Genomic DNA, 24,491 nt, shown 5'->3' with positions numbered 1-24,491 from the left:
CCACCGAGAGGTGAGACCAGGGTCGTTGTGGAACGGGCAGGGGTTGTAACTTACCCCTGGGCAAGTGTCTGGGCGCCTTACACTGGGCACACACCGAGCAGGAGGAGACATAAATCCTCACATCCCTGGCTAACGTTGGCCACCAGTACTTTGTGCTAAGGCAGTGCACTGTCCGGCCAATACCTGGATGCCCAGAGGAGGGTGACGTGTGAGCCCAATAAATGAGTCGATCCCGGACCTCGAGCGGGACGTACGTCCGACCCACCGGACACTGTGGAGGGCTAGGGTCGGTGCGTAACGCCCGCTCGATCTCCGTATCGACCTCCCATACCACCGGTGCAACCAGACAAGACTTAGGTAGTATGGGAGTGGGCTCAACGGACCTCTCCTCCGTGTCATACCGCCGAGACAGGGCATCTGCCTTCCCGTTCTGGGACCCAGGGATGTAAGTGATCTTAAACACGAACCGGGCTAGAAACATAGTCCACCGAGCCTGGCGAGGATTTAGCCTCCTAGCTGCCCGAATGTATTCCAGGTTACGGTAGTCAGTCAAAATGAGAAAAGGGTGTTGAGCCCCCTCAAGCCAATGCCTCCACACCTTTAGGGCTTGTACCACGGCTAACAGCTCCCTGTCCCCTACGTCATAATTACGCTCCGCCGGACTGAGCTTCTTCGAATAAAAAGCACAGGGGCGGAGTTTAGGTGGTGTGCCGGACCGTTGTGAGAGAACGGCCCCGATACCGGCTTCAGACGCGTCCACCTCCACTTGGAATGGTAAAGCGGGATCCGGGTGCGCCAACACCGGAGCCGAGGTAAACAGGTCCTTCAGTCTCCCAAAAGCCCTGTCCGCCTCAGCTGACCACCGCAAGCGCACCGGACCCCCCTTCAGAAGGGACGTTATGGGAGCTGCCACCTGTCCAAAGCCCCGGATAAACCTCCGGTAGTAATTCGCAAAACCCAAGAACTGCTGCACCTCTTTAACCGTGGTTGGGGTTTGCCAATTACGCACGGCTGACACACGGTCAACCTCCATCTTCACCCCTGACGCAGACAACTGATAACCCAAAAAGGAGACCGACTCCTGGAAGAACAGACATTTCTCTGCCTTGACATACAGGTCATGCTCCAACAACCTCTTCAACAATCGGCGCACCAGGGCTACATGCTCGGCTCGGGTAGAACTGTACACCAGCATATCGTCTATTTACACGACTACTCCCTGCCCCTGCATGTCCCGGAAAATCTAATCTACAAAGGATTGGAAGACTGATGGAGCATTCATTAACCCGTATGGCATGACGAGATACTCGTAATGACCGGAGGTAGTACTAAATGCTGTATTCCATTCATCGCCCTCTCTAATGCGCACCAAGTTATATGCGCTCCTGAGGTCCAATTTTGTGAAGAACCGTGCCCTGTGTAATGACTCCGTCATAGTCGCAATCAGAGGGAGAGGATAACTATATTTTACAGTAATCTGATTGAGACCGCGGTAATCAATACACGGGCGCAAACCTCCATCCTTCTTCTTCACAAAAAAGAAGCTCGAGGACGCGGGCGAAGTGGAAGGCCGTATGTATCCCTGTCTCAGAGACTCGGCAATGTACGTCTCCATCGCCCTCTTCTCCTCTTGTGACAAAGGATACACATGGCTCCGCGGGAGCGCAGCTCCTGCCTGGAGGTCTATCGCACAATCCCCCTGTCTATGAGGCGGCAACCGCGCCGCTCTCGTCTTGCTAAACACGAGTGCCAAATCCTCATACTCGGGGGGAATGTGCAGTGCGGGCATTTGGTTCGGACTCTCCACCGAGGTCGCACCTACGGAAACACCCAGACATAGCCCCTCACACTGGGCAGACCACCCCTTAAGAGCCTTCTCTCGCCACGAAATAGTAGGATCATGGGTAATCAACCAGGGAAGCCCCAGTACCACCGGATATGCAGGAGAGTCGATCAGATAGAGCTGAATCGTCTCCTCATGACCCCCCTGCGTCTCCATCCTAAGTGGCACTGTGACCTCCCTAATCAACCCGGATCCTAACGGACGGCTATCTAGGGCATGTACCGGGAAAGGATGATTTACCGAAAGGAGAGGGATCCCTAACTCTACACAGAATTTACGATCTACAAAATTCCCAGCTGCGCCTGAATCTACTAGCGCCTTATGCTGGGAACAAGGTGCAACCTGTGGAAAACAAACAGGTATAGTTATGTGTACGACAGAAAGCTCTGGGTAAGTGGGGCGCCTACTCACCTGGGAGGACTCCCCAATGCGTGGCCTGCCTTCTCTTCCACCAGGAGACCCTCCCCAGCACCTAGCCGCGGTGTGCCCTCCACGGCCACAGTTGGTGCAGGGGACGGCCCCCCTCGGGCTCCTTCTCCTCCGTTCTCTAGCGCCAGCACCTCCGAGCTCCATAGGACTCGGCTCGGAGGTGCTGGAGGGTGGAATGGGCGACCCCCATCCGGGACGCCCGCAAGTGGCGAGCAGGGTGTCCAGCCGAATGGCCATGTCCACCAATTGGTCAAACGACAGCGTGGTATCCCTACACGCCAACTCTCGCTGGACGTCCTTCGGAGGCTGCAGCGGCAGTGATCTATGAGGGCCCGCTCATTCCACCCTGCATCTGCCGCTAGAGTCCGGAACTCCAGTGCAAACTCCTGAGCGCTCCTCATCCCCTGCCGGAGGTAGAATAGACGCTCCCCCGCCGCCTTCCCCTCTGGTGGATGGTCAAACACTGCACGGAAGCGGCGGGTGAACTCCGCATAGGTGATAGTAGCGGCGTCTATTCTCCTCCATTCGGCATTGGCCCACTCCAACGCCTTGCCGGTGAGACAGGAGATGAGGGCGGAAACGCTCTCGTGTCCCGAGGGCGCCGGGTGTACGGTGGCGAGGTAGAGTTCAACTTGCAGCAGGAACCCTTGATACCCGGCAGCGGTGCCGTCGTACGCCCTCGGGAGCGAGAGCCGAATCCCACTGGGTTCCGGAAGTTGGACAGGCGGACTGATCGATGGTGCTGGTGTGGTAGGTGGGGGCGTGGGTACCCCGCTGGTCTCCCATCGATGGAGGGTGTTCATAACTCTATCCAGAGCGTGTCCGATTTGATTAATCCTGTCCTCCTGTCCACGAAGACGCTCCTCGATTATTTCACTGGGTGCGGTAGCTCCTGCTGATTCCATAACTGGTGTGTAATTATGTCAGGGTTGAGTGTAGAGGTGGTGTAGAATCAGGCGCAGGACACACAGAGGTTTCGAACAGCGTCTTTAGTAAAGTCCAAAAAACTAGCCACACACGGCAACAGGCTACAGGCGAACTTTACGCACAACAGTAAAGTAAGCTAAGGCGCACAAAGTGCGGAACTCTCTCTCAAAACACAAAAGTCAGAGAGAACAGAATAAACGAACTCACACACAACGTGACAAGGAACAATTACACACAACACCTGACCAAACACAAGAGAACTAAATAGGACGCCTAATTAAACACTAATAAGGAACAGGTGTAGCAAAACAGACAAAACCAATCAAACATAGAAACATAGAACGGTGGCAGCTAGTACTCCGGAGACGACGACCGCCGAAGCCTGCCCGAACAAGGAGAAGGAGCAGCCTCGGCCCAAACCGTGACAGCGTCATGCTACGGTAAACCTACACGAAACACAGCCCTTATTTTAAGTGTTTCTAAAATCCCCTATGGGAAAAACGTATGCTGGAAAAACGATTGGAACCATTTCCCTGTTTGACCGCTAGGTTTTATGGGCATTATGACTCATGTGGTACTCTATTCTTGAAAGCTAGGCCAGACCCTCTGTCACTAGCTGGCACCTGAGGTTTACAGTGTGCGCTACATGTTGTAGTGCTGTTGGTTATAGATTATAACCCAGCAGGTGATAGTACATCTTGTTAAGATTAATCAACTTGTGTACACACACAAGGGCTTTTCTATAAAACAGCAGCAAATGTTGTCAACTGACCAGTAACCAGCCAGGCACAAAAAGAGTGCATGTTAGATAACCTTAGCTGGTAGCTAGCTTATGCACACAGCATCATCACAGGTTAGTGCACAAGATGCTGTTCTGTCCTCCATAATTGACAACATCAAATTAATGGGCGAAACAACTTATTACAACTTTATCACATACCAATTATACTGGGGATGTACAGTATGTCTTCTGGTTTTAAGGTGAAGAACTTCATGGCATACAACTGCTGGGGATCTTCATTATATACATTTGGCAAGTCTCGAGGACTGGGGAATGGAGTCCTACTTGTTTCTATATTATTGTTATCTAATAGTACCTGGCAGTGTCCAAAATAGATATTGAGCAGTTTCATATTGCGACATATTTACATACATTGTACCAGACAGAATCATACTACGAACGTATACTACAAACAGCACATTTGGAGAGAGAAAAATAATACAGTTAAATACAGTACATTTTAAAAACTATATGTATTGCACGTGACGTCATACCGGAAACTATCGCTTTAAACAACGGACATTTTTTTTTTTTTTACAGCATGCTTGCTTTCACTTTCAATGTTTTGATAACGTCCGTTGTTTACAGAAAATACGGGAACATTGCATTTGGAAACGGAGAGATTACCATTTCAGGAATATAACTTCAAGTCACATTGGATATTCGTGTGATATAATGCAAGAAATGCCGGAATCACAGCCGTCTAAATGTGAGGTGGAGCGGAATCACGAATGCATGATCCTACAACAAAGAATAGAGACGGCAAGCATTGGCAATAATAGAGTAAGATTGTTTTCCCTCTGTACTTCAAGTAATTGCACAATCTAGCTTGCTCGTTAGTGTGTGTGGTCACATTTGGAAACAGCTTACTACATATGGCGTGTTCATCCTAGAGATCCTAAATTATTCTAATTCCTATGCTAATGGTGTTCATTCAGTGTCTACTGCAGGTGGCCAGTTGCATATCTTGGAATCCACCACCTCACTTTTGTTATGATGGACCAATCACACACTAGCCTACATGCGATGCCTAGTGATGTTGTCTTCAATGTAAGCTATTCAAATTCTGAAGCGAGCTAGCCATAAGCGTCGCTTAGGCACCCAGCCTCTAGTGGGCCCCTGACAAAAAAACAACTGCAAAAAACATATTTTTTAGGAATTCGATTAGTCATGTCATGTTAGATTGGTAAATTAGTCTAGCCAGCTATCTAAACTTGTAGTAATCATGGCCGAATACCGAGCGGGCAACGCAGGGCACTTGCCTAGGGGCCCTGACCTCCATGGGCCCCCCATTGATTTTGTTAGTCATTCTCTCTCAGATATCATATTAATGTGTATAATTGCATTACATTTTCTTTAAAACTGCAACATTTCTCTCCACCCCATGGCAAAATGGGTAGAATTGCGGGAAATTAGCTGTCAAACTGCACATTTTTCTCTCTCTGCCCAATGGCAAAATGAGTAGAATTGGGTCAAACCAAACAACTCAAGTTTGAATTCATATAAGTTGTGTCAGTGGCCGTGTTCGAGAGGATCAAACCGTAATGTATCATTGGTAAATTGTGACTGACTGACTAATCTACAGATAATAATGAGTAGTTATTTATAGTGTAAGGTGATTTGTAGATCAGTCAGTCGACAGTCACCTGCACTGTCGGCTGCAATGTCGAACAAGCCCAGAGATACTGGATACAATGACTAGATGCCTATGTCTCCGCCCTAACAATGAGATTTGTAGTCCACTTAGCGAAACGGCGGGCTGTCAAGCTCCCGCCTATTCCTCTTTTTGGATTGGTGAATACATGTTGTTATTTGAATACTTTTTTGAATATTCGATGAGGGGTGTTGACTTCAACCGCCTGTATTCAATGGAGACTGAGATGCTATACTAGCCTCATGAATATACATAGACCGTCTCTAATTTTAACAGGGACAACACCGATATAAATGTTTTCTTCTCAAAGTTGCCGGGATGTCACGTGCATCACACCTATATCAGTACACTCGTAACAACCTAAGCATTACGAAACTTCTATTAGATCAGATATGCAGGGTTTCCGCTTCACAGTTCTGTATGGGTTTTGACTGACAGCTGTTCTGAACTTGAGCACCGCGTGCGACACGAAGTTGCCCCCATGCCTCCTGCTAATTGGGCAACTTTGCACATATTTTGTTGACTGAGTGAGGGAAATTCTGTAAATTACGAGGACTCAAATTATACCCACCTAACCCAGATTGCAATTTATAATGGGCTGTTTTTGGAATTTGTAAACAACACTAATTGTGTAAAGGCGGGGATGCAGGGCTGTGTTCTAAACAACTACAAGTGTGCTTGCTCTAGTTCCTCAACGGCATAGCTAGGAAAGCAAAAAATAAAACGTATAGTTGAAGACTCTTCTTTAAGTCATAAAAGGGCATTGAGGTTACTTAGGAACTGTGCACACTTTGGAGAGGTGTGTAGCCACATGGAAACACCAGTTAGACCTCTCACTCAAACCCTTGGAATTTGTTGGTCTTATGTTGCGGCTACCCCATATTTCCAAGAATATTCTTATCATGTTACTGAATGTTTCCAGAGTATTTTGTTATCTACAAATGCGGCGAAATGTACAGTAAATGTAAAATGCACATCAAATCAACAGTGTAATGTTTGGATTCTGTCTTGTCAGGTGAACTGTTGTGTCATCACCTTTAGTCTAATCATTTTCCCATAATCTCCAAACTGTTCCCTTTTAATTGCTACCATGGTTATGCATTCCATATTTCTTCTGTAAGAAACATTTCAATTTAACCCTATCCTTATAGGCCAATTCCCACAAGTGTAAGGGGTTAATAATTAATGATCTGCTTAACGTTGCTTCTTCCACTCTGGTTGTGTTCTTCCATTGTATTCACATTTCCTTATTTCTATTGTGGATTGGGTTTCTTTGTGCCAATGGAAAGTCTACAAAACTATGAGCAAACCCACGTATGTATTAAATACATGGAATTGGATTGTGTAATGAATCCTGCACACAATGTGCTTTAAAAAAAAAAGTTTTATCAGGAATAACATTTGATTTGTTGTGTATGAAATTGTTTGGTAGAATATACATAAAATGAGAGTAATTGCCCATAATTCTGCACCTTTGGATAGTTTTAGTGACTGCAAAGAAAATGTATTGATCTACTGGAGTTTTTAAAAGACAGACTAACTTTCTGTTTTGTCTGCTTGGACTCAAGAGATAGCTTAAGTGTGGTTGCGTTAATCTTTTTGCAGGCAGTCGGGTTCTTTTGACGAATGTATTTATGTTTTGAGAAGGCAACTAGCCTACATTTCTTTAACACATTTACTGTTTTGCAAAAGGCCACAGAGTTCTGTGTCTTGTGGTCTCTATTTTGAAAATCAACAACATTGTTCCAAAAAATACACGATTGAGAAAAACTGTAATGTCTCACAGAATGGACAAACCACATAGAAATTAAACTTTTGATGTATGTGTCTATAGTACCCCTTGGGGGGAGTGTATACCCCAAAAAGAGGACTTCTAAATATTGGCATGTTGGAGATATGAAGAAAATAAGAAACGTTATGGATGTTAGATGAAATGGACAAGCTTTTTGGGGAGACTGAACATATTAGCTTATTTATAATAAGGGTTACATGGAGAAAATCAGACCTCTCTGAAATGAAAATGGATGGCCCTCCCTTCAGCAAAATATATTTTACCTAAACCCTCCATGAACGCTTGAAAAAACAAAACAAATGACCCTCCCCTATACCCAAAATAATAATTTAAACAAAGTGGATAGCAGAGAACATGTCTACCGTTTACTCTCACTTCTTGGACAGACCAGAGCCTTAGATATTTAGTTTTAGCTGTTCTTCCTCCTGTAAGCATTAAATGGCAATGTGGGACATTTGATAGCACACAGGGCTGTGGGCCAGGAGATTGTCGGTTCGCAGACCACCGTGGACAGGAGTAGGGATGGAAAGATCTCCTTTATAGTAAAAGCATTGCATGAATCTATCATCGTATTTGCAGGTCTGAGAAAAAATTGCCTTTTATATATATTTCATGCAATTCTACATTATTTTACATATTAGCTGAATCTTTTTTTAATACGGCACTAATTACTGGAATTACAGGCTAAGAATGGACAGAGAGATATGCCTATGTGTTCATCTTATCATATTTCTCCAATGCCAAATCAGTGTGTCTTGTTTGCAATGAAACTGTCCCTGTTGGCAAATAATTAAATCTGAGACGTCATTAGTAATCTGAGCATGGTACTGTACTTTCAAAAGTTAGGCCTTTCCGACGCATAAATGTTTTAACTGCTGGCTACTCTTCATCTTTGGCTTAACCCAACAACAGAAGGTCACAAGTGTTTCCCTAAAAGCTGTCTGGGTTTAAACATCTTCTATTGTACAGAAAGTGAATAGCTTAATCAATTGATGGTGACAGAATTAGATTACTTCCCAAGCAAAGTCAGCCTCTGAATGTCAAAGAAACGAAACAATGATATCCACATATGCATCGGAGTGACGTCTTTCCCGGATATTTTAAAGCTTGTTTCTAGCATAATGCATCGCGGACCAAAGCACTGTTATAGATCACTTTATATAATGTTATCCGTTTTATTTTCTTCTAAATCTTAAGCTAACAAGGCCTGTGCTTTTTGCCATTTTCTTCAATAAAAGTTAGGCCTATGGCATACCCTCTCATACCCCCTCAATTCGAGTATTGGTTTTAACTTAACAGCCTACCTCTGTGTCAGTGAAGGGCTATTTAAAGAGTGCATGGTGGGTGGAGGAATTGACCGACAAATCTATAGCTATAGCAGCCTATAGCCTAATTTCGTCGGTCAAACAGGTAGGTGTACCTCTTATTTCTTATATGGGAAGAAATAGGCTCCAACACAAAGCCCTCTTGTTGTTAGTAAAGTCTAATTAAAATGAAGACAGTTTAAATAAATTATGCCTACTCGAATTTGCCTACTTTCAGCACCATCAGCTATCCATTTCTAATTGATTGTGCCTCGGCTGCTGCTTCAAGTTTCAGCACCACAATGTAAGTTACTCGAATCTGGCTTATTGTGAGTTCAGTAACTCTGATAAATACATCAGGGGCAAGAAACATATTGTTTTTAATAAAATATATTATAGTAGTAGCAAGCTATCAAAGTTGTCCTCCTTCTCATCTTCGTGCTCTCCTTCTCAAACTGAACAGAAAATAGGCTATAGGCTAGTCCGCACGCAAGATGGTGAATTTTTTGGACTAGGCCTAACCAAATATATTTTCGGAAGAAACCTTTGACTCTCTTCCTGAACTGCCATCGTAGCCCTACACAGTACAGCCATTGGTTAAGCAGCACACGAAAACGTATTTGATCAGCAAGAGCAAAGCAGGCTTGGGCTCAGGGTTGGAATATCCATTGCAGTGTGTAATGCAGCCTAGTTTAATTTACACCATCCTAGCAGCAGTCTTAGAAATATAACTTTGCTCGGTGGTTCTTGGAGCATGCACTTCGTAGGCTATAGGCTATGGATCATTTGATTGAGACCACACTAAATAGCCTATACACAAAATTAGGGGTTCGACAAGGGTTCTTCTAAGATCTTCGAAGAACCTTAGGGTTCTTGGCACTGAAAATTGCACCCAAAAGGTTCTTCCAAGAACCCCATAGGAGGTGGGGTTCATCGAGGAACCTCCTTAGTTGGTGGGGTTTCTTACAGGAACCTAACTGCCCAACTGAAACATTTGAATTTGAAAGGACAGCAGGTGCAGGCACTTAACTGAAAAATTTAAAGATCTCCTCAATTTAAGGTAAGGTTTGTCCCTTGTATGATCTAAATTGATATTGTTTTCTGATGACACTATCCATCTTTTCGTGCAAATCTTTCTAAAACAGAAAATGGACACAATTCAATGGATATCAATCAACAAAGAGGTAATAATATGTACTGTAGGCTATAACAATATGTTGAAGGCTAGCTTTATTGGGTGCAGATGACTGAACTGTTCACTTTTGTGTCTGTAGGTATACAGACGAGGAGGCATACAAAGGTATGTCAATTGGTATTGGTATGTTATGCAGATCACATTTACCATCCTCCTCCCTTACCTCTTCAATGAATATCCCATAGGCCTCTACATTATGGACAAGGTATGTGTATGAAAACCATTATTAAAACAGTTTTTTTCATCCACAGTTACCACAAAAACCAAGGTATGAATACTGTTGTGTGCATGTTTTGTTAATCGTCTGTATAACTACTATTTTTGGGATTCACAGACTTCACCCTCCCTACACTTCTGATGAATATAACAGAAAACCTGCTCGATCACCATGCACTGCAGAATCATTCTGGCTATGGATATGGAGACCATCAAAACATTAACATCAACATGCCAGAGGATATACCCATTGGACTTGGGGCTCTGCTGGGAGTTTACCTCATATTTTGATTTTTTATTCTGCATTGCCACTAAAATCATAATAACACTGACAACTAAAATATTGTGTTATTGTTAAGCGTATTATTATTATTAGAATTAACCCCAAAAGGTTATTCAAAAGGTTCTTAGAGGGTCCATTAAAATGGGTTCTTTGAAGAACCCTTTTAAAGAGTTCTTCAAATAACTTATAGGGGTTCCCCCACAGTTTCAATTTGAAGAACCACTAAAGGATCATCCAGGAACCTTTACTTTTTAGAGTGTAGGTGCAATTAATATAGCGCGCCCAGTGGAGAATCAGAGATGAGGGGTGGCATCGGGCACACATCGATATACAGTATAGCCTAATAAGCAACTAATTCTAAAACATTTAATAAATTACAAATTACATGACCCTCCCCATGACTAGATTTAAAAAAAATACTAAACCCTCCCCTGACTGAAGTTGAAAAAGCATGACCCCCGCCCTTTTCCTCCATTCTGTAAATTTCGATAAGTCCCTTAGGTCAAAACATGGATAGCCATTTCTAAGGAAAGGCTTAGCTGAGCACAAAAACAATAATTTTGAAAATATTGTAATTTCCATTCGTACTTCTGTAAATGTTTTTGCTTTGTCATTATGGGGTATTGTGTGTAGATTGAGGAGGGGGGGAAAATATTTTATCCATTTTACAATAAGGCTTTAATGTAACAAAATGTGGAAAAGGTGAAAGGGTCTGAATACTTTCCGAATGCACTGTATATGTGTGCGTGTGTGTGTATACACTATATATATAAAAGTATGTGGACACCCCTTCAAATGAGTATATTCAGCTATTTCAGCCACACCCGTTGCTGACAGGTGTATAAAACCGAGCACACAGCCATGCAATCTCCATAGACAAACATTTGTAGTAGAATGGCCTTACTGAAGAGCTCAGTGACTTTCAACGTGGCACTGTCATAGGATGCTACCTTTCTAACAAGTCAGTACGTCAAATTTCTGCCCCGGTCAACTGTAAGTGCTGTTTTTGTTAAGTGGAAACGTCTAGGAGCAACACCTGCTCAGCCTCGAAGAGGTAGGCCACACAAGCTCACAGAACGGGACCGCTGAGCGCTGAAGCGCGCAGCGCGTAAAAATTGTCTGTCCTCGGTTGCAACACTCACTACCGAGTTCCAAACTGCCTCTGGAAGCAATGTCAGCACAATAACTGTTTCTTTGGGAGCTACATAAAATGGGTTTCCATGGTGTAAAGCTCACAGCAATTGGACTCTGGAGCATTGGAAACGCGTTCTCTGGAGTGATGAATCACGCTTCACCATCTGGCAGTCCGACGGACGAATCTGGGTTTGCTACCTGCCCCAATGCATGGTGCCAACTGTAAAGTTTGGTGGTGGAGGAATAATGGTCTGGGGCTGTTTTTCTTGGTTCGGTCTAGGCCCCTTACTTCCAGTGAAGGCAAATCTTAACGCTACAGCATACAATAAAATTCTAAACGATTCTGTGCTTCCAACTTTGTGGCTACAGTTTGGGGAAGGCCCTTTCCTGTTTCAGCATGACAATACCCCCGTGCACAAAGCGAGGTCCATACATTTACATTTACATTTTAGTCATTTAGCAGACGCTCTTATCCAGAGCGACTTACAGTTAGTGAGTGCATACATTTTCATACAGAAATGATTTGTTGAGATCAGTGTGGAAGAACTTGACTGGCCTGCACAGAGCCCTGACATCAACCCCATCGAACACCTTTGGGATTAATTGGAAAGCCGTCTGCGAGACAGACCTAATCGCCCAACATCAGTGCCCGACCTCACTAATGCTCTTGTGGCTGAATGGAAGCAAGTCCCCGCAGCAATGTTCCAACATCTAGTGGAAAGCCTTCCCAGAAGAGTGGAGGCTGTTATAGCAGCAAAGGGGGGGACCAACTCCATATTAATGCCCATGATTTTGGAATGAGATGTTCGACGAGCAGGTGTCCACGTACCTTTGGTCATTTGGTGTATACAGTGCATTCGGAAAGTATTCAGACCCCTTGACTTTTTCCACATTTTATTACGTTACAGCCTTATTCTCAAACGGATTAAATTGTTTTATTTCCTCATTAATCTACACACAATACCCCATAATAACAAAGCAAAAACAGGTTTGTAAATTATTTTGCAAAATTAATTAATTCATAAAACAGAAATATCACATTTACATAGGTATTCAGACCCTTTACTCAGTACTTTGTTGAAGCACCTTTGGCAGCGATTACAGCCTTGAGTCCTATTGGGTATGACGCTACATACCTGGCACACCTGTATTTGGGGAGTTTCTCCCATTCTTCTCTGCAGATCCTCTCAAACTCTGTCAAGTTGGATGGGGAGCGTCGCTGCAAAGCTATTTTCAGGTCTCTCCAGAGACGTTCGATCGGGTTCAAGTCCAGGCTCTGGCTGGGCCACTCAAGGACATTCAGAGACTTGTCCCGAAGCCACTCCTGCATTGTCTTGGCTGTGTGCTTAGGGTCGTTGTCCTGTTGGAAGTTGAAACTTCACCCCAGTCTGAGGTCCTGAGCGCTCTGGAGCAGGTTTTCATTAAAGATCTCCCTGTACTTTGCTCTGTTCATCTTTCCCTCGATCCTGACTAGTCTTCCAGTCCTTGCCGCTGAAAAACATCCCCACAGCATGATGCTGCCACCACCAGGCTTCACCGTAGGGATGGTGCCAGGTTTCTTCCAGACGTGACGCTTGGCATTCAGGCCAAAGAGTTCAATCTTTGTTTCATCAGGCCAGAGAATCTTGTTTCTCATGGTTTGAGTCCTTTAGGTGCCTTTTGACAAACTCCAAGCGAGCTGTCATGTGCTTTTTACTGAGGAGTGGCTTCCGTCTTGCCACCACAGAGGAACTTTGGAGCTCTGTCAGAGTGACCATCGGGTTCTTGGTCACCACTGACCAAGGCCCTTCTCCCCCGACTGCTCAGTTTTGGTGGTTCCAAACTTCTTCCATTTGAAAATGATGGAGGCCACTCTGTTCTTGGGGATCTTCAATGCTGCAGAAATGTTTTGGTACCTTTCCCCAGATCTGTGCCTCGACACAATCCTATCTCGGAGCTGTACGAACAATTCCTTCGACCTCATGGCTTGGTTTTTGCTCTGACATGCACTGTCAACTGTGGGACCTTATATAGACAGGTGTGTGTGCCTCTCCAAATCATGTCCAATCAATTGAATTTACCACAGGTGGACTCCAATCAAGTTGTACATTTACATTTACATTTAAGTCATTTAGCAGACGCTCTTATCCAGAGCGACTTACAGTTAGTGAATACATTTTTGTATTTTTTTTATACTGGCCCCCCGTGGGAATCAAACCCACAACCCTGGCGTTGCAAACGCCATGCTCTATCAACTGAGCTACATCCCTGCCGGCCATTCCCTCCCCTACCCTGGACGACGCTGGGCCAATTGTGCGCCGCCCATGAGTCTCCCGGTCGCGGCCGGCTGCGACAGAGCCTGGATTCGAACCAGGATCTCTAGTGGCACAGTTAGCACTGCGATGCAGTGCCTTAGACCACTGCGCCACTCAGGAGACTTGTAGAAACATCTCAAGGATGATCAATGGAAACAGGATGGACCTGAGCTCAATTTCGAGTCTCATAGAAAAGGGCCTGAATACCTATGTAAATAAGGTATCTTAACATTTCTAAAAACCTGTTTTCGCTTTGTCATTTTGGGGTATTGTGTGTAGATTGATGAGGATTTGTATTTATTTAAACCATTAAAGAATAAGGCTGTAATGTAACAAAATGTGAAAAAAGGGAAGGGGTCTGAATTCTTTCCGATTGCACTGTGTGTGTATATATATATATATATATATATATATATATATATATATATATATGTATCAAAATGTACCTTTTAGCAGTTGAATGTAGACACAAATATAAGATTTTTTTATATGACAATGTTTCAGAAATATTGTTACAAAATATGCTAATGTACCTATACTCCTAATCCACTTTTCTGGACACTGGATGAAGTCAGTATTTTGGGGGGGGGCTTTCATTTGGGAGAAAAAACACTCCAGGACTATTCACATATTGTTGATAAACACTATCTAAAAATAGTACTGCCATGTATGAGAAATCCATTTCAGCATATATTTTCCATGAGAATCTTCGCTAGAACACATTTTCAAGATATCAACAATTGCTTTAGTAAAAGTCTAAAGAAATTAAATCCCAGAACAAGCACACACAATGTGGTGAATGCACAAGCTTTTGAAGCTAAGATATTAGGGAAATACCGCAATAAAAGTACCCATTTAAAGTGTTTAAAAGCAAGATATGGTCACTATGGCAGGATTCTCCCGCCAATAAGAGGGGCACTGCTCCACCTTGTTGGCTTGGCTGTGCCACTATGTAAAGATTTTGGCGGGAATGTTAAAGCAGTATTTTGCTTTGATAATGCAACCGATGGATTACAGAATAACGTTAGGAATTTTCATGCTAGACAGGAGTCAGGATTTTGGCTTTCAGTCTGATTGGGACTGGATAGGAAAATAGCTTAGGCTTTAGGACAGGAGAAGATAGAATTTTCCCTCATGCCTCTGATTTGTTACAGTTTTTCTCAGTCGCTTTGGTGCATTTTTCACATCATCCCTAACATGTGCAAAATAATAAGTGCATTTCTCAGAACAATTTGTACAAACTGCAATATACAATAGATATGTTTCTAAAGCTAGTCAGTCACTAAAAATCCTTAGTACATCTCTCAAAAGTAAATATTCATGCCAATGATCATGTCAGTGTCATCAGAATGATAAGTCATTGAGTCATTGTTCACGAACAAGGTTGTCAAAATGTTTAGGCATGTTGTCAATGGAACTGTGTACTTTGACAGTATTACCTGATGTAAACTTAGGCTACAGTTTGGATGACAGTTACTGTATTGAAAATGCACAAGGCTGCACTTCTATGGCATATATCAATTTCAACAGTACTATTTACATATTACTGTATGTGGGTTATTGATTGAAAGAGACTGGACAACCCAAGGGGCACAAAGGAAAAAAAACTAAATTAGAAAGAAACACAGGAAACCACCCCTAAGGCACAACTTTGCCCACAGCACTGTTCTAGTGCTGTCTCTACACATCCAGACGTTCCTGTCTGTCAGCCCACATATTCTCATCCACATCACACCGGATATTTTCCCTTCCAATGCAACGTGGAAAGAATCTTTTGGAATGCCTTATCCATCCTCTGCAGGCGTCTACTGTGGTGTCCTCACATGCTGCATCCATTGCAGCCAGCAGGGTCATCTGTGTGTGTGGCTGACGATCGTACACCTTCCACCTCCATGCTGAAAAGAACTCCTCAATTGGGTTAAGGAATGGTGAATAAGGTGGGAGGAATTCTATGAGCATCCTCGGGTGGGTCACAAACCATTGCCTTATGATGTTTGATCGATGGAAACTCACATTATCACAAATGACCACATACTTTGGCAAATCCTCTCTAAACAGACCCCTCTCATCATCAGGGATGAGAGCCCTGTAGAGAGTCTCTAAAAAGTTGAGTAGATGCTGGGTGTTGTATGGCCCTAAAAGGGGGATATGGGTTAGGACACCATGCTCCGAAATAGCAGCACACATGGTGATATTTCCTCCCCGTTGGCCTGGCAAATCCACAGTAGCTCTGTGACCGATGATATTCCGACCCCGCCTTCTGCATTTGGTCAGGTTGAAGCCAGCCTCATCCACGTATACAAAGTTGTGAGAGGGTTCACTTGATTCCAACTCCATTATACGCTATATCCCAGAACACACAGTTGAATTTGTTTTGGTAAGGAAGAGTGACATAAAATGTACATATATTGCATGTTCCTTCCACAGCAATGGAAATGTATGCAGTTTATGCTTACTGTACTATGTAACACTATAAAATGTTGCTGTAAAGTAGTTACATAGATATATGTTTTACCTGTACATACTGGTACCGTAGCTCCTTAACTCTGTCCTCATTCCTTTGGAATGGTACACGGTACAGCTGTTTCATACTCATCTGGTTTCTATGCAGCACCCTGTCGATGGTTGAGATGCTAACCGTATGGATGTTTTCAAAGACATCGTTGTCTTCTATAATGGTCCTTTGTATTTCCCTGAGTCTCATGGCATTGTTTGCTCGGACCATGGTGCAAATAGCCTCCTCCTGTTGAGGTGTGAAAAGGCGTCCTCTGCCACCGGTTTGAGGTAATCTTGCAGTCCTATGTGTGGAAAAATGCAGTGATGCATCGCACACTTTCACATAGACAAAAACTATGCGAACACACATTTTACTGTAAAACATACAGGTGGGTGCATGTAAGGTGCAGTATGTATCTGTATAGAGTATATTTCTGTATGCTGTGAAATACAAGTGGACTACTGTAATATGAAGCATTGTAGGAAGTATACAGTATACTGCTTATATACAGTAACAGTGCACTGTACATTGGTGGACATACCTGTTCTCTCTTCGAAACGTTTGTACTATTGAGGACACGGTTGATCTCCCAATATTCGGCTGCACCCTTCGACCCGCCTCAGCCATTGTAAGGCCATGATTGACAACATGGTCTACAATAGTGGCCCTTATGTCATCAGATATGCGCCTATGTCCTCTTCTGCCTCTTCCTCTGTTTTGCCTTCCACCACGCATCCTTGCTCCTCTTCTTCCTCCTCTTGGCTGTTGACCCTGTTCGTTTCCTGGTCCATCCATTATTGGAAAATTGCAACTCTGTGTTGTGGTCTGTCTATATATGCTTGCCAATTGATTCTTCATGAGATGCACCTTTGAGCAATTTAGACAACTGGTTGATTGTTGGTTGAACTAACACTTTACATTCCTTCATGAGTGAGGGTTAATTTCACCTGCACGATTCAGCAATTTACGTTTTTGTACAAAAGGTCTAATAGAAATGTGTAAAACTATGCTTGACAGTTTATGACAAATAGTTCAACAATTTTGCATGTAATGGCTTATGCAAGGAACTAATGCCTAGATGTTTTGAGGGGTAAGACTATTCAACAGAGAACCATCTACTATATTTTGATCAACATGACATGAGCAATTGAAAATGTGGAAAAAAGCTGACACTTGTACATTATCAATTGCAATATGTACAAAAGCAATTGCAATTTGTTCAAAGGAATAAGAAATTGCTTTAATGATGTGCACAAGTGACTAGATGATTTGGAATTTGTACAAGTAGTATCAAGAATTGCACTTTTGATCTAAGAAATGCACCAAAGCGACTGAGAAAAACTGTAACAGACTTTATGTCCGTGACAGAGATGCCTATGTAGTGAATTGTGCATAGGTCTATCAAATTTGTGACTGTCTGAAGAGTCACAATGACAGCTCAAATAGGCACATGTTCTTTTATAGACTATACTGTAGGGGTTTCCTGTAGGGCTTATTAACTGCATTTGGGGCGCATGTGCAGTCCGGCAGTGACTTGTGCGTGTGCTTTGAATTTATGGCGACTTTGTGTGAAGTAAATACACTAGGCTAAAGCCAACCTGTTTGGATAATGTGCCATTTTGTTTTTTTGCTAATCTGATGCTGCGCATGTTGTGTATTTTGTGTAATACATTATTGCCGACATTGTGGAACATTTTTGTAATTAGTGTCTTGTCATTAATATTTTTCGGGAAATGTGAAGATGTTAATCCGTATAACGTATGATAAATTATTATCCATCATAACGCTAAAAAAGGAAACTGACAATGAAAAGAGAGCAACCAATTATAGACCATTTATAACCTTGATGAAAGTTAGCTTTACAGAGAAAGGTTCAAGATGATCTGATGTAAGATGCATGTTTTACATTGCCTGTGACAATGGCGCCAAACATGGGGTGGTCTCTTGTGGGGGAATAGGTCAAAGGGGGGTGAATGTAGTGAACCTAGCCTATGTAGTGAAGCTGTGGAGTTCGCTTATGGCACATTCTTATTGTACCTCCGTTACACTCACCCCCTCTAAACTCGCTCCACAGCAACCCCAGCCGTTGAGATGAGCCCAACTGCGGATCTGTGTCACGGCAGCAGTGAAACCGGCGTCAATGTTTTAGCTTAGTAGTATTAGCTTTCTCCCTCTCTGAGTACAACTCAGGGTAAACTGTCCGTACCATGGCTTGAACCTGGGGCCCTCTGCCTAGCCAGCACACGTGACCGCCCACTTGACAATGCACGAACCAGTTAAGCTATTCGAAAGCACCATTGGAGATATTTCAAGGTAGCTGTGGAGTGAGCTTATGGCACGTTCTTACCTCCGTTACACTACAAACATCTTTAAAAACATCAACAAACATCTTTAGAGTCCAATCTCAGGTGAAGAAGCCTCTTATTCACAAAGCCATCTCCCTATAAGTGACAAATGTTTGGGCAAGGCCTTTAATAGCTATGAATCATAATCATAACACAATCGCCCATTGGGCCACCATAATCACAGCGTTCTTCAATTGGTCGTTCAGAACAGCACCGCTGCTGAACGCGGCCCAGGTTTGACACTCTTTTTAGAGATATCAGACTAGTGATGTCAACTAAAATATATTTACATATGCGTGTACATCAAGTTGTGTTAGAACATAATTTAATAGAATAATAATTAACGAAATCAATGTCCTTTTGTTGAAGGCCGCTCACTCATTCCCATATTAGTCCAAGTAGGCTAACTGCAAACCATAGGCCTATTTTTGTTCATCCATGTAGGAAGTGTTTGAAACGGGCTTGATTCAATTAAAGTCACCTCAGATGATTGTAGTATCAGCTTCATTCTGTATTCTCTACCTATAGAAATTGTATGAAAAATGTAAGATTGATGTATCACTAGATGTTATTTCACTGTTCTCAGAGGGATCCACAAAAAATACTATACAGCTGAACTGCTAAAATAATGGGATTCTTAGGATTGCCTTGTTTGAAGCACTGCCTTGTAGAAATGTGTGTTGTGTACACTTTAATAAACGCAGGGACCTGTTAAATCCCAGGAACCGGTAAATGATGTAAACTTAATGTAACATTAATATTCAAATTGAAAATGCATCAACGTAATGTTTTCAGCATCTCTTCAAATATGATGTGGCATATAACAACCCAACTTGCACGGTAAAATGATTGACTAAACACGATCCAATTTGCATATTAATGAGTGCGATGACAGATTATAATATTTGGTATTTTTTCCTTTCCCTTGAGGGAGCAACCATAATCTCCAGCATTTTATTTTCCTGAAATAGTGGAAAAAAACAAATAGATAACTTTAAGAACAATGAAACTTAATTTTAATCGAATGTTCATCAAAGCCTTTGTAGTGACATATTAGTTTCCGTGTGAGGGGAATTCTAAGTATTTCCTATATAATTAAGCTCACCAATTATTTTTTAGCTTAGCTTGTTTTGGTACCTTGTTAATGGCAGTGCTTTTTTAAATGCTGTTATTTATACTCTCTATGAATGTCTGTCACCATTTTCTGTCAAAGATGACACATTTAAACTTAGAAGTAGCTTTATGATACACAGAGCCTTTAGGGAAATTATTGCTTTTTAAATGTCAGACTGTTTTTCATTTGTAATAGCCCTATTGAAAAATGGTGGTTACCATTTTATTATTGTAAGAACTGCAATTTAATGATTTTAATGCCCTCTTCCACTTTTCTGGGATCTTGACATGGGCGTTTCCATACCACACATAAAATCATTGAAAGCTTCACCAATGTTCTATATAAATCCACAAGAACAAGGGGAGTAGCTCAAGGCAGTGGAGAGGAAGGTGCGTCATTGCGGATGAAAGGACAGTGAAGACATGAGACACGCAGCTCAAAATGCTCCCCTATTGATCTTGTTTAGGGACAGTAAAAGTATCCTACCTAGATTAGCCTACAACACCACAATGCAATGAATAATTGCATTATTGTTTTCAAGTGAGTACAAAATTGTACTCCAGGCTTGAAACTGCAGTGAAAATGTCATTTGAATAACAGCGCAAAAGCACTGTGATTTTAATGTTTCATTCCATTTGGATCAGTTGTGGGTCTATTCTCGACAGTTTATAAGGTCTAGAAAGGCACAGTAGCAGGCCAGTCTGGCTGTATTTTTTACTTCTGATACTAAAATGCGCTGTCTGTTGCGGATCATCATTCTCCCAAGTCTTTCTATAATAATGTGGCCACATATGCTCCAGGCCCAGTTATTCAGGAAAGCGTAATGCGCGCTCTGCCTCCTCTCCAATTCGAGCGGCTATTCCTCACGCACCTAGAACCTAACGCTTCATTATAGCCTAAATATTTGTCATTTAACTTTTTAAAATGTATTACCTTTTATGTGTGGCATAAACATAATTAGTCACAATGTTTTAATCTGATTTGGCTACGTCAAAAGTCTCCTGTAGGCTACATGCGCACATTCGTCCACTCCAATATAATTCCAGCATCCAAACTATGCACAGGCCATTTAATGAATGGAAAGAGACATCTGTTACAAAACACCAAAAAGAGTAATAACATTTGGAGATTGTCAAGCCTTCGGTACTGGGTAGGGAGGGATGCATTTTCTGTTTGTCGAGATTGACATAGGCCTAGTCTATTTGATTGTGGTGTTGAAAACGCAAACCATGATGTTGAAGTCGCTCGAAGTTGGTAATCGGAATGCAGTTATGCTTTGCTTAATGGTTGTGTGGTGCATTGGCACAGAAACCTGTTGGTGGAAAATTAATTACATATATTTTATATAATTATAAATATAGCATCAAAATATTGAAAATCTGATTTCCCCCTAGCTGATCATTGTCTGCAGCCGGCTCTGATCGTAGTGTAATTAAACAGGCAGGGAGAGTGAGCTGTATCCATGGTGGTCGGCGAACCCTCAACCTTCTGGCCCGTAACCCTGCGTGTCATCACTGTGCCACAAAAGCATGCTGAAGTGACAGTCGATATCCATGTTTATAAACACAGGGTCGCTACAGTTATTATTTGTGGTCGTAATCATTATTTTTGAGTTAATTCAATGAGGGGGGAGGGTGTGTCAGTTTTTTACAGTACAAAGGGAGGGTCATGTGATCATATTTGTTACGTTGGGGAGGGGAGTGCTTTTTTATTAATGACACTACCAGTAATTTTCTAACTGTCCCTTATAACGGTGACCATGGTCATCAGGCTGACCAATAACCGTTATCCAAAATTCCATGACCGTCACAGCCCTAGATTTGTGTGGTCACATAAGACAGTGACAGAGCCATAGGTGGGAGGTGTTATAAGTGTTTGTTGCACTGAGTACAGAAACCTCTTCGTTCTGTTGTAGCCACTTAAAGACTGCTTGACGCCACAACCTAGATCACTTAAAAATAAGAGATCTAGGCAATACAATACAGTAGATGGAAAGTCTCTCTCAAAACCATTCAGTCATCAGTCATCTGCGTTTCTCTTTCCTTCACAGAGGATGAAGATGGAGATGGACGTATTTAACCCTTCCCACACTGCAGAGCTCCAGTTCCTCAGGTCGCGGGTTCGGGAACTGGAGAAAGAGAAAGACGAAATGGCGGCTGAAAACCAACGGCTACATAACATGCTAGTGAAGGGTGAGGATGAGTAAAATCAATATAATTGTATAATTAAACTGCTCTGAACTGATCACATTCCCTCATGCATGTTTCTTCTTTCCTTTGTGGTGTCATCCCCCAGAGATCCCTGGCCTGCTGTCCACCATGTGGCAGACCTTGGGCCAAGCCAACCAGCCCCCCCACCCTGCAGTGTCCCCACAGGCTGTCTCTACGGCAACAGGGAGGGGCGAGAGCTACACGTACACACACCACCACTCCGTGTCAGGACACTTTGGCCAAGGGTTCAGTTCTCCACTCCATCATCAGCCCATGTCCAACCGCTCAGCTTTGACTCAGGACAACATGAATGGAAGCGTGTCCAACTTTGGACCCGAGATGGCCGTCAGTGAGCACAGTGTGGACGGAGACTTGGAGCTGAGTGACATCACAGAGGACGACGACCCCAACAGCTCTCTGTGTGGCTCAGCATCCAACCTACCTGTGATGAGGACATGCTCAGAGACACACTGTGTTAATGGGACTGGCCATGTAAGGAAAAATGCTGTTCATTCCAAATAAAGACAGATTGTTAACGTAGCCACCATTGACATATCTATCCTCCTCCAAAGGTTATGGAGGTCTAAATGTGTTTTTAATTCTGATCACATTTGCTCTCTCTCCCCATTGGTTGTGCAGGTAAACCAGGTGGAGGTATACCCTGGTTCCGGCGTCTTCTGTGAAATGCGGTCCTGGCATGCAGCCAATCAGACGCAGTCTCCCACAGCGATGGCGCGCACCCTGTTGCTGGGCGTGTTCGACATGGACACCTTGCTTAACAGCAACCTGCGAGGGGGGAGGAGCCGCAGACCAACGTTCCCCAACCACCGCACCGCCCTGGACCCACACAAGCTCAACGCCATCTATAGTACGTGTGTTATTGACACATTCCCTGATCAACAGCCTTACCAACAACCTTCACCCACTTTTCATTGTATTTTTCTCCAAGTTCACTTGATCATTCATTGATAAGTGAAAACAACACACTCACTTTCTCGATCATTAGAAAGATATCTGACTGGTACAGTTAAAGTAAAAAATGGCTGTGTTCCTCACTCCTGCGTTGTCCTCCCTCCTCCAACTGTTGTTGTGCTGTCCCTCGCTCCCTCCGCAGATGCCACGCTGGCCCGCTTCCCATTGGCCAGGAAGGGTCAGATTGGCACCGGCATCAACTCCAAGCTGTCTGAGATCCGGTTCCGATCCAGGAGAGCCAACCGGGACCCCAGTTATCTATGAAGGACTGTTCCCGCCCAAACACCAAGTTGTATTCAATCAACATTTTAGTTATCGTCTTTTTATCACATTAACTGTTCAACTGTATCAGTGCATGTGCGTGCCGAATGTCTTGCCTATGAATTTTTCCACATTGGCTTAAACATTGTCTTCTGCTGGAGGTACTGTGGAAGAGAATGGTAAAAGGACTCAAAAGACGGGCTGATGATAGAGGAAGGATTCAAGGCCAGTGGAAAAAGGTGCATAAGAACTGGCTTTGATGGTTAAATCCCCCCTCTGTCACCGCCAACCATTAGCAAACCACACGTGAATAGCCCCCGGGGTATTCTCTCAGACTGATAGAGATGCATAGATCCAGGACTGCTGACCCATGTGTGATCAACCAGTGGAGGAACGGAGGCTTCAGTCACGTCTCACCAGACAGACGCCTCTCTGTCGTTGACCTCTACCCACTTAGACAGAGGAGGCGAGGGGGGGATTGGAGGGGGTCTAAATTAAATGATATTTCTCCATTGATTTCTCTGATCCTAGGGATTAAGCTAACTCCAAGAGCTCCATTACCCCATGGTCCCCTCCTTACCTTCTTCCTCCATCCCTCTACTTCCCCCTGAGATGAGCATCATGCCTAATGGACCCCAGGTACTCTGAGCCTCCAGGAGGATGACAGCATGAATTAATGAATCTTAAAGGATTTAAACAGTGTGTCACTCTCCCCAAGTTCACCATGTCCACAGGGCCTACATGAAGAGAACAGGACTGGGGATTTGGCTTGATGCAGATATTAACCGTTGGTAATGAGGAACGGTCAAGTTGTTATTTTAAATCCGGGCATGTCTGACCATTGAATATTATATGCTAATGCATTAAAAGACTGCAGTTTGTCATTGTCCTTCATATGTTGTGTCCCTCAAGTCATCTATGGAAAGATTAGGTAATTACGCATTAACCACTTGCTTAAAAGCTACTTAGGCTGCGTTCACACAGGCAGCTCAAATCTGATCTTTTTTTCCATTATTTGGTCTTTTGACCAATCACATCAGATATTTTTCAGAGCTGACCTGATTGGTCAAAAGACCAATTAGTGAAATAAATATAATAATTGGGCTGCCTGTCTAAACACAGACTTAGTTTTGGGCAGATGCATCACATCAAATAGGACATTTACTCCTGAAATAAAATGACACAGAGAGAGGAAAAGATCATAGGCAATGAATTACAATGAGCCACTTGCCATTGATAA

At 43.3% G+C, this 24,491-nt stretch overlaps 1 protein-coding gene and 1 long non-coding RNA gene across 2 annotated transcripts; both read left to right on the top strand.

Annotated features, from left to right (window-relative positions):
- Nucleotides 1-4,503: 4,503 nt before the first annotated feature.
- Nucleotides 4,504-24,145, top strand: LOC311130417 (uncharacterized protein). Its single transcript, XM_084163141.1, has 5 exons — nt 4,504-4,763; nt 21,859-22,000; nt 22,104-22,510; nt 22,658-22,886; nt 23,133-24,145. Exons 1-5 carry the CDS (start codon nt 4,656-4,658, stop codon nt 23,252-23,254), a joined length of 1,008 nt encoding a protein of 335 aa, XP_084019267.1. The 5' UTR covers nt 4,504-4,655; the 3' UTR covers nt 23,255-24,145.
- On the top strand, nt 9,831-11,217 carry LOC311130429. Its single transcript, XR_014613354.1, has 3 exons — nt 9,831-9,914; nt 10,005-10,130; nt 10,260-11,217. It is a non-coding gene; the product is annotated as an uncharacterized lncRNA (long non-coding RNA).
- Nucleotides 24,146-24,491: the final 346 nt, after the last annotated feature.

Source organism: Coregonus lavaretus (genome assembly GCF_964263955.1).
Source record: "Coregonus lavaretus genome assembly, chromosome: 1".
In the NCBI taxonomy this organism is placed as follows: domain Eukaryota; kingdom Metazoa; phylum Chordata; class Actinopteri; order Salmoniformes; family Salmonidae; genus Coregonus; species Coregonus lavaretus.
Note: the sequence above shows the minus strand (reverse complement) of the source record. Positions and strands in the feature narration are given on the sequence as shown.

Bases quoted from the DNA above. Each gene is read 5' to 3' on its own strand.
- LOC311130417 (XM_084163141.1), top strand. From the start codon at position 4,656: ATGCAAGAAATGCCGGAATCACAGCCGTCTAAATGTGAGGTGGAGCGG. The intron at 22,001-22,103 runs GTGAGGATGAGT...GTCATCCCCCAG, and splicing joins ACATAACATGCTAGTGAAGG to AGATCCCTGGCCTGCTGTCC. The intron at 22,511-22,657 runs GTAAGGAAAAAT...TTGGTTGTGCAG, and splicing joins GTGTTAATGGGACTGGCCAT to GTAAACCAGGTGGAGGTATA.